This window comes from Monodelphis domestica, chromosome 6, assembly GCF_027887165.1.
Source record: "Monodelphis domestica isolate mMonDom1 chromosome 6, mMonDom1.pri, whole genome shotgun sequence".
NCBI classification, from domain to species: domain Eukaryota; kingdom Metazoa; phylum Chordata; class Mammalia; order Didelphimorphia; family Didelphidae; genus Monodelphis; species Monodelphis domestica.
Genome location: NC_077232.1, coordinates 695,379 through 705,050, shown reverse-complemented (window position 1 = coordinate 705,050; position 9,672 = coordinate 695,379). Strand labels below are relative to the sequence as shown.

General features: G+C 68.1%; 1 protein-coding gene across 2 annotated transcripts; it reads right to left on the bottom strand.

Annotated features, from left to right (window-relative positions):
• Positions 1 to 1,103: 1,103 nt before the first annotated feature.
• LOC130454898 (cytosolic 5'-nucleotidase 1A-like) lies at positions 1,104 to 9,639 on the bottom strand. 2 transcript variants are annotated; one of them, XM_056801118.1, is made up of 7 exons: positions 8,188 to 9,639; positions 5,832 to 5,913; positions 5,145 to 5,312; positions 4,340 to 4,469; positions 3,364 to 3,486; positions 1,739 to 1,917; positions 1,104 to 1,644 (listed from the first exon to the last, which is right to left on the bottom strand). In XM_056801118.1, the coding sequence occupies exons 1-7, from the start codon at positions 9,186 to 9,188 to the stop codon at positions 1,342 to 1,344; spliced, it is 1,986 nt and encodes a 661-aa protein (XP_056657096.1). In that variant the 5' UTR covers positions 9,189 to 9,639; the 3' UTR covers positions 1,104 to 1,341. The 2 variants fall into 2 exon arrangements, with proteins under 2 accessions (XP_056657096.1, XP_056657097.1); XM_056801119.1 differs by lacking the exon at positions 8,188 to 9,639 and adding an exon at positions 7,357 to 8,147 and having other exon boundaries at positions 1,119 to 1,644.
• Positions 9,640 to 9,672: the final 33 nt, after the last annotated feature.

The following is a 9,672-nucleotide window of genomic DNA, read 5'->3' as shown; positions in this document are numbered from 1 at the left end:
TCTGTCTCTGTCTCTGTCTCTCTTTTTTCTAACCCCTTCACCTTCCATCTTGGAATCACACTGTGGGTTGGCCCCAAGGCAGAAGAGTGGTCGGGGCTAGGCAATGGGGGTTAAGGGACTTGCCCAGGGTCTCTCTTTAGCCTAGGCTGGGTGGAAGCAGCCAGAGGGTGGAGGACCAAGGGGACGGGGTGGGAGGCAGGAAAGGCCTATGTGGCCCCCCGAGGCCCTGCTGCTGGTCCCTTCTGGCCGGGTCCTCTCTGGGGAAGGGGGCATCTCCCGGGCCTCTGTGTGAGCAGCTCAGCCTCAGCCCCCAGCACCCCCTCTGCCTGCCTCCCGGCGGTGGGTCCCCCCTCTTCCCCACCCCACCCCCAGCCACAGGGGCCTGCTACAGGCAGGAGAGGACGAAGGAACATTTTGGAAAGAGCCATTTCCAGGCTCCGGCCAGGGACGGAGGCTGCAGCGATGAGGGGGGACCGGCAGCACCCTTCGTCTGCCACGTCAGCCTCCAGCCCAAGGCCTGGGCGGCCTTTCTGCAGCCCGTCTCCCAGCTGGGGGGAAGGGAGAGTGCGGGACGGAGAAGCCCCTCTGCTTACAGGAGGGGCCGCTGAGCCCGGAGATGGAGCGCCAGAGTTGGGCCTCCTGGCCCTCAGGATGAGCAAGGCCAGTCCCCAAGAAGGACACTTCTTAGAGGCCGGAGACTCAGCGGTCCAATCCAGCCTGAGCCACCTCCCAGCTGTGCACTCTGGGGAGTCACTTCATCTCTGCCTGCCTCAGTTTCCCCAGCTATAAAAGGGAGCCCCTTGTGAGCCGTTCTGCAGATGGAGAGAATAACTGCCAGCAGCTAGCACGGTGCCTGGCACACAGGAGGCATTTAATAAGCGCGTCCCTTCTCTTCTGCAACACCTTTCTCTGCGCACAGAAGGCCTTTGATGGAGTGGCCTGTGCAGGGCTCTTGGCACCCCTGAGGCTGGCACACAAGGAAGGGGACTTGGGGCAGAGGACAGGGGGCCTGGGGGGCTGAGGGGGGCTGTGGAGGGGCCTGAGGGGGGCTGTGGGGGCTGAGGGGGGCTGTGGGGGGATGTGGGGGGCTGAGGGCAGGGCTGAGGAGGGGGGCTGTGGGAGGCTGAGGGGGGCTGTAGGGGCCTGTGGGGGGCTGAGGGGGGCTGAGGGCAGGGGGCCTGGGGGGGGCTGTGGGGGGCTGTGGGGGTCCTGAGGGGGCCTGTGGGGGGCTGAGGGGGGCTGGGGGGGCTGAGGGCAGGGCTCTGAGAGGACCTTTAAGGGTCCTGGTCAAGGGGAGCCCTGGCCGGAGGCAGGGGAATGGACCAGGCGGCCGAGCGGCCCTCAGCAGCTGCCGGGCACCAGGGCTGAGGGGACGCTGGCGTCCTGGGCGCCCTGGATGTTGTGCATGGAGTCGTCGAAGAAGATGTGGGGCCGGATCCGGGCCAGGGCGGGCCCCTTGGGGGCCCCGTCCATGAAGAGGACGCGGTCCAGGCGCAGCCCCCAGGCCCGCAGGGTGTTCAGGGCCCGCAGGCTCAGGCCGCCCTGGCTGCGGGCCGTCACCAGGTAGGTGCGCAGCGGCGAGTCTTCGGGCCCGAACTTCTCCCGGAGGCGGCCCAGCTGCACGGCGAAGGCTTTCAGGGGCCCCTGGGGGAGGCAGAGCCAGCGGGACGGGTCACTCCTGTGCCCGCGCCCCACTGGACCTGGGCCCCCGGGGGACGCTCCCCGGGGCTGCCCCCACCTCGCCCATGGGCACGGCCTCCATGGCCCTCTCGTAGCGCAGCGCCCCCTGCAGGCCCTGCTCCCGGAACACCCGGTCCGTCTCGTCGGAGAAGAGCACGGCGTCTCCGTCGAAGGCCAAGCGGAGCTGGGTGCTGGGCGCCTGGACCTCCTGCTGGAAGATGAGGGCCGCCGGCACCCCTGGGGAGACGCAGACACGGCCGTGGTGTGAGGGGGCGGCCGGCCTGCAGACAGCGAGGAGAGCCGCCACTCACGGGACCTCTCTGGGCGTCGCTGGTTGGATCCTCCTAGTGACCCCTGCCCCATTTCACAGGTGGGGAAACGGAGGCAGGCAGCCCAGGATCTCACTGCTAGTAAGTCTATGAAGCTGGATTTGAACCCAGGGCTTCCTAGTGCCGGGCCACCCTGGCGGCTCTCGCTCCCCTCCTTCGCCCCCAGCACCGCCCCCCGAAGGGCTCCAATAAATGGACACAAAATGCTTTGACCACCCGAGAGCCGAAGAGGAAGGCTGGTCGGACCCTTCTGACCCAACCTTCCTTCGCTTTCCTGGCCTGGACGCTCCTGGAGGCCCCGGCGAAGGGGCAGCTGAAGCTGGGGCCGGAGGGGGGTCCCGGGTTCCAATCTGGTCTCAACTGCTTCTGGGCTGAGTGACCCTGGGTGGGTCCCTGCCCCCCCCCCCCCCCCCGCTTTTCTTCCCGAGGCCAGAGGCCAGCAGCAGGCTCCAGGGAGAAGCTGCCGTCCCTGGGGATGCTCCTGGCCGGTCCCTGCCCTGCTGCTGCCCCCTCCTCCTCCCAGTCTGGCAGCAATGGCTGCTCACTGGAGGCGGCACTTACACCAGTGGCCATGAGGCGGCTCTGTTGGACAGTGCAGAAGCCGGAGCCCTGCTCAGGGCGTCCCCAGCTCCGCCCCCCCAAGGTCTCTGACCTCCCTGGCCTCAGTTTCCTCTTCCATAAAATGGGGACATCTTAAAGGCCCTCCCGGGAGCTGGAGCAGTTTGTTGCTGTGGCCCAGCCTCATGGCAGTGTGGGGGCACCACTCAACCCCCCACGACCCTCCCCCAGGCCTCCCCCTCCTGAGGAGCCAAGTGACCTTGGGGGGCTCACTGCCTCTGCCTGCCTCCCTGTCCTCCTCTGTAAAATGGGGGCAATGCTGGCCCCTCCCTCTCAGAGAACCTGAGCAGCACATCAGTGTCCTCAGTGCCCCCCCCCGGAGAAAGGCAGCTGTGTTCTGTCTCCTTAGAGGCCCACCAGAGGAGGGACAGGAGACCACCAGGCCATCGCAAGCCCTGGGGAGTGGGGAGCGGATTTCTGCCCCAGCCTGACCTTTAGTGCCCCACATATACTCACTCCCTGCGCCCCAGGGCCCCGGCCTCCTGCCCGCCTCCCCCTGCGCCCCCTGCGCCCCAGGGCCCCGGCCTCCTGCCCGCCTCCCCCTGCGCCCCAGGGCCTCATGGGTGTTTCTGTCCCCCACTGGAAAGCCTCTCGTGGAGGCAGGCTGGGCCTCCTGGGTCCCAGTGCCGGTGCGGCTGGCTGGCAGGCGGTGCGGGGCACAGGCAGAGGGAGAAGAGGGGGCGCTCTGTGCCCCTCCGGCCCGGGGGGCTGGGACTGGCTGCGGGCGGGCGCTCACCCCTCTTCAGCGCGTTGCACACGTCGGTCCTGTCCGCGGACAGAAACAGCCCCACGTGCAGGTCTCGCAGGTACTCGGTGGAGTCCTCGTCGCTGACAAAGCAGAATTTGGAGATCTCCAGCCCTGGGAGAGAGGAGGGTGACGCAGCCGCCATCTTGGGGGCCCGCCCGGGTCCCGGCTCACCCCGGCCTCGGGTGACCCCGAGAGGAGGCTCCACGCTTGTCCAGGGGTGACCGACTGACCGCCTGCGGGCCAGGCCTCCCTTTGGACTCAGTGTCCTCCCCTGTAAAGGCTGGGAATGGAGAAAGGGCGCCTCCGCCTCTGCCTCCACGGCGCGTCCGAGGGAGCCGGACACTTCCCAGCCTCAGTCCTGCTTCTGGCGGCCCCCTTAGGGTCCGTCCGGGCACGAGCCAAGGGCGCCCAGAGAAATGTCCTAACGAAGAGCATCTCTGGCGTCGGGGCCGTCCTGGGGCTTCCGAGCTCGCTCCCTCCTGCCTCGGCCTCGGCCCAGCGCCTGGTCCACCGGCCGGGCTTAGTTATGCTCCCGACTGACCGGCGGATGTCCCGGGGGCCAGAGCCAGCTCTCGGCTCCCCCCGTGTCAGGGCTTCTGGGAAGGAGGCTGGATGGCCCCAGCGGGCCACCCGGAGGGCCGAGATGGCCTCCCTCTGCAGTTCTGCCCCGCCGGGGCTTCTGTCCAGCCCCAGGATGCCAACGGCTCCTGCCAAGGGCTATCGGGATGGGGGTGACCCGAGGCAGCCAGAGGCCAGGGGCATTGTGGGGAGGGGGAGCCCCTGTACCCACCTGGGCCCGGAGCTTCTGGGGAAGGCTCAGACGGTCAGTGGGAAGGGCCGGAGGGGTGTCTTGGGCTCTGTGTTCAAGCGAGGAGGGTTGGGGAGAAGAGAAGGTCCCAGCGGGGGCTGGTGCCGCCCCTGGGGAGAGCCTGGACCTCTGTGCTTCCTCCAGGGCCCCCCTCACCTGCCTGCCTGGCGCAGTGGACGATTCGGCCGCCAGCCTCTGGGCTGTTGTTGGAGAGGACGATGACATCCAGGAGGCCTCGGTCCTCGGGGTCCCGCTCCAGCAGCCTCCGATTGACCAGCTGGACTGCCTGGGGGGCAGAAGCACCGGGCGGCCGAGCTCAGGCCCCCCCCCCCCCCGCCGTGGGCACATCCTGGTCCTCATGAGCTCTGCTGGGCGCTGGCCGCCTCCCCTAGGCCTCAGCGTCCTCATCTGGGCAATGGGAAGGTTGGCCTGGTGGCCTCTGGGAGGCTGAGCGCAGGGAACTGGGCCGGGCCTGTCTCTTCCCCCACCGGCTTCCCTTTGTGGCTGGCCGGAGGGAGCGGCACCCCTGAACCGGGATCCGTGTGGGGAGGCCCCCCATGGCCTCCGAGAGACTCCCTGTGCTCCCCGCCCCAGCTGCTTCCCCCGGCCAGGAGGGAGGAGCAGAGCGGGTGCCTGGGGGAGCGTGGGGCAGGGACAGCCTCCCTGGGAAGGGGGTGGGTGGCGGCTGGGTTGAACCCCTAAGAGGGCCCCTGCTTCATGGAGTTTCTGGCAGGATGCCAGGCCCAGAAGGAAGAGGGGGAATGTGGGGGGCCCATGGGTGGGGCTGGGGGCCTCCCCGGCATTCCTCCCATCCCTGGCCAGGAGGCAGTCCTGGGGTCGCTCTGGGGCCCCGGACGTCCCGGGCAGCTCGTCAGCTGGTCTCTGGCCCAGGAAGGGAAGGGGGCGGCCCCAGAGGCCCGGGCAGGTGCCTCCTCGCTCCCAGGGCCGGGAAGGCTGGCACCTGAATGAAGGGGAAGGCTGTGCCCGGCAGCAGCGGCTCCTTGGCATGGGCCACCTGGTGCTTGGTGTACTCCTCCGTGCCCTGGGCCAGAAAGAGCTGGTGCTCAGCCTCCAGGTTGAAGATGGCTCTGGCAGTGACCGCGATGACCAAGGCTTCCCGAGGGTCCTTCTGCAGGGGCCGAGAGGCAGCGGGAGCACCCAGGCCTGCCCACCCCAGGCCACAGGGCCAAGGGCCCCCCTCAGCCCCTTCTCCCCTTCAGCTGCAGCCTCTAAAAGCCGCCGGGGGGCCTCAGAGACTAAAAACACCCCCTAAGATTAAGGGGTGCCCCACAGCCGAGGGCACCCCAAGGCCAGGCTCTGGCTTCTTCCCAGGCGCAACACAGGGAGGGACCCAGGCAGGAGGGAAGGAGGGACCGAGGGACGGCCTGGTTTTTATCTTATGTGGAATCCATTTCCTGGGCAGGCTGATGGGTTCTATTTAGGCCTGCCCAGCCTTCTTTGGAAGGGACCTGAGGGCTTCCCAGTCACCTGCCCAGGGATGTCTGGGAGTCACTTGTCCTGGGGCAACAGGGAGCCTCCCCACCTCTAGGCCCTCCCTGATCTCCAGAAGCTTCTCTCCACTTCCTCCAGGGAGCCCAATTGTAGCTGATGGGAGACAGGCAGGACATGGAGAGGCATCTTGACTCACCTGGACAACGTCGGGGTTCAGGATGACACCCCCAGACTGGGCCATGATCCCCTGACCTTCACCACTGAGACCTGAGATGTGCCTGGGGGGCAGAGAAGCTAGTCACAAAGGGGGGCCTCTCAAGACAGTCCTGTGTTCTTTGTCTGTCTGCCTGTCTGTCTGTCTGTCTGCCTGTCTGTCTGCCTGCCTCTCTGCCTGTCTGTCTGTCTGTCTGCCTGCCTGTCTGTCTGTCTGTCTGCCTGCCTGTCTGCCTGCCTCTCTGCCTGTCTGTCTGTCTGTCTGCCTGCCTGTCTGTCTCCCCCAGCCTCTGTCTGTCTGTCTGTCTGCCTCCCTCTCTGTCTGTCTCCCCCCGCCTCTGTCTGTCTGCCTGTCTGTCTGCCTCCCTCTCTGCCTGCCTGTCTGCCTGTCTGTCTGCCTGCCTGTCTGCCTGTCTGCCTGTCTGTCTGCCTGCCTGTCTGTCTGTCTGCCTGCCTCTCTGCCTGTCTGCCTGCCTCTCTGTCTGTCTGCCTGTCTGTCTGTCTGTCTGCCTGCCTCTCTGCCTGCCTCTCTGCCTGTCTGCCTGTCTGTCTCCCCCAGCCTCTGTCTGTCTGTCTGTCTGCCTCCCTCTCTGTCTGTCTCCCCCAGCCTCTGTCTGTCTGTCTGTCTGCCTCCCTCTCTGTCTGTCTGTCTGCCTGCCTCTCTGCCTGCCTCTCTGCCTGTCTGCCTGTCTGTCTCCCCCAGCCTCTGTCTGTCTGTCTGTCTGCCTCCCTCTCTGTCTGTCTCCCCCAGCCTCTGTCTGTCTGTCTGTCTGCCTCCCTCTCTGTCTGTCTCCCCCCGCCTCTGTCTGTCTGCCTGTCTGTCTGCCTCCCTCTCTCTCCCAGAAGGAGGACCCTGAGGGGCCGGCCTGGGCCAGGGCCAGGGCTTCCTAAAGGGCCACCGAGGGAGCCAAGGAAGCCGTGGGCCCAGCCTGGGCCCGGAGCTCCTCATGCCCCTCCCCACCCCTTCTAGAGGGCAGCAGAGCCGGCCATTCATTTCTTCCCTCCATCCTGGCCCAGCTGGGAGACCCCTGAGTGAGTCCCTTCAAGGCTGGGCCTCGGTTTACCCCGTGGGAGATGGGAGATCTGCCTGAAGCTTAGCAAACCTGGAAGGATCCGGGTAGGGCAGCCTTAGCAGCACTCTTTTGGCTGGGGCTCGGGGGGGGGGGGGCACTTTGGGCTTCCAGGAAGCTCAGAGATCACTCGGGTTGTAGCAGCTGAGGAGGGGCTCACCAGGGGCACCCGACGCCCCAGCAGTAGAGCTGGGATGCGGCCCCAGGGCTCAGCCCCTGCAGAGCCCCCCAGTCCTCCCCGGGGAGCCCCCAGAAATTCAGCCCTTGCCCTTCCCCCTTCCCCAGGGCCCATGGCGGCCTCTCTCGGTCCCTCACATTCCTGGCCAGGCGTGTCCCAGCACCCTGATTTGGGGACGCCTGGGTCTGCTCCCCTCGGGCTGGTGGGCGGGGGTTGGCCTGGCAGGGGGAAGCTGGGGGGCCCGTGTCTGGGGCACTCACCGGGCCACAGGCTGGGGCTCCCTCCTGCCACCCGCCAGCCGGAGCAGAAAGGCGCCCCTCCCCGGCCGGGCTTCCAGGAAGCAGTTGGTGGGTGGGGCGGCCCGAGGGGGGGGCCTCCTCCCGGTTCCTCCCCCATGCCAAGCCGGCCCCTGGCCCGCCCGCTGCGGTCCGGACTGGACAGACGGGCTCCGGGCCTCATCGGCGCTCTGGGCTTGGCCCGCGAGCTCATGAAAAGGTGGCTTTGAGCGCGGCCCAGACGCCCCCTTCCGGCCCGGCCCCCCCCCCCCCCCGCTCTGCTTTGGCTCCGGCCCAAGCCCAGGAACGTGGCTGCTGGCGGCAGGGGCTCGTCTCGGGACTGTCAGAGGCAGACAGACAGACAGACCCCAGGCCGGCTCAGAGAGGACAGAGGGCCAGACAGACGGACGGAACGGGAGGCCGGCGTCTCCCAGAGACAGATGGATAGCTCAGGGCTGGCCTCCCCCAGGGACAGAGACAGACAGACAGACAGACAAATGGGGCCAGCGATGGCACCCGGGCCGTCTGGGCCCTGATGAATGGCCTGACGGGGCACCGGCCGGCCCGAGGACACGGATGGCTGCCGACAGAGGCCGCTGATGGATGGCAGGACAGACAAAGGTCCAGTCAGCCCCGGGATGGATGGAGAGTCGGGGCTGGGGGCCTGGAGTCCCAGGCCGGAGGGCGCCCCACAAGACCGCTCCCTTGGCCTCGAGCCCGGCCTCCAGGCCGGCCCACACACGGAGCCGCCCAGCCAGAGCCTCCCCACCCCCAGCCCGGCTTTCTCTTTGCTCCCCCGGTGAGCGGAGGCCACACCTCTTGGCCATAGACCGCCGTGTCTGGCCACGCGCACACGTCTGCTCCCCCGTCCCGTGTCCCGCTGAGGAGGAGACGGAAAACAGTGGCTTTGGGGCTCCTGCCCCTGCCCTAAGCACCGCCAAGGACAGCCCCCCCACACGGCCCTTCTGTGCACACTCCTGCTCACGTGCATTAGAGACCCCCCCCACCCCCAGGAGCCCAAAGCCCAGGCCTGCCCAGGCAGGAGGTGTCCCCCTGAGGCGCCCGAGTCCCCAAGGGGCAGGGACCTGGGGCAGAGGAGGCGGCCAGGCAGCCCCAGCTCCATGTGGGGGCCAGCCACTGAGGCCAGGCAGGAGCCAAGGAGACCCTGGCCCCCCGATGGGTCTGGGGAGATCCTGGCCCCCCGATGGGGCTGGGGAGACCCTGGCCCCCCATGGGGCTGGGGAGACCCTGGCCCCCCGATGGGGCTGGGGAGATCCTGGCCCCCCGATGGGGCTGAGGGGACCCTGGCCCCCCGATGGGGCTGGGGAGATCCTGGCCTCCCTGATGGGGCTGGGGAGATCCTGGCCCCCCGATGGGGCTGAGGGGACCCTGGCCCCCCGATGGGGCTGGGGAGATCCTGGCCTCCCTGATGGGGCTGGGGAGATCCTGGCCCCCCGATGGGGCTGAGGGGACCCTGGCCCCCCGATGGGGCTGGGGAGATCCTGGCCCCCCGATGGGGCTGGGGAGATCCTGGCCTCCCGATGGGGCTGGGGAGACCCTGGCCCCCCGATGGGGCTGGGGAGACCCTGGCCCCCCGATGGGGCTGAGGGGACCCTGGCCCCCCGATGGGACTGGGGAGATCCTGGCCCCCCGATGGGGCTGGGGAGATCCTGGCCCCCCGATGGGGCTGGGGAGATCCTGGCCCCCCGATGGGGCTGGGGAGACCCTGGCCCCCCGATGGGGCTGAGGGGACCCTGGCCCCCCGATGGGGCTGGGGCAATCTCCTTGCCGGCAGGCCCTGCTCTGCTTGGCCCCATTGGGCAGGATGGACAAAGAGCTTGAATGTCGCGTCATCTTGTTGTCAGGGCTGGGCAGGTAGTGAGCTCCCCCTCTCTCCTTGGGGAGTCCGGGCTCCAACGTGCCAAGACTATGGGAGAAGGCCCATTGGCTCAGGTCCAGGGTGACCCCAAATCCTGGGCCAGGCCTTCCAGGGGCAGGACTGTTGACTGAGTCAAGTTGGGTGCAGGCAGGAGTGTCCGAGGTCTCCAGGGCCCCCCAGTCGCTCTTGCTCCCTGATGCTCCCCCCAGGTTCCAGGGCCCATTCCTAGAGACTGGAGGCAAAAATGTCCCAAAAGGGCCCCCATCTCCCTCCTCGCCCTTCCCCCCTCTCCTGGCCTGGAAAAGCACCCCCAGAACCCACCGCCTGGGGGCCCGGGAGCTCCCCAGTTCCCACAGGCCCAGGACTTCCGGGCACTGAGGTGGGGCTCCTCAATGCCCTGCCCCATCCCCCCACCCCGACTG

What these genes read in the sequence shown, in the direction of transcription:
- LOC130454898 (XM_056801118.1), bottom strand. Translation starts at nt 9,188, where the DNA reads ATGGGGCCAAGCAGAGCAGGGCCTGCCGGCAAGGAGATTGCCCCAGCC. An exon ending in CGGCGGTCTATGGCCAAGAG is followed by an intron (nt 5,914 to 8,187) that starts GTGTGGCCTCCG and finishes TCTGCCCCCCAG; the next exon opens with GCACATCTCAGGTCTCAGTG. An exon ending in CCACTGCGCCAGGCAGGCAG is followed by an intron (nt 3,487 to 4,339) that starts GTGAGGGGGGCC and finishes CCTCTCTCCCAG; the next exon opens with GGCTGGAGATCTCCAAATTC.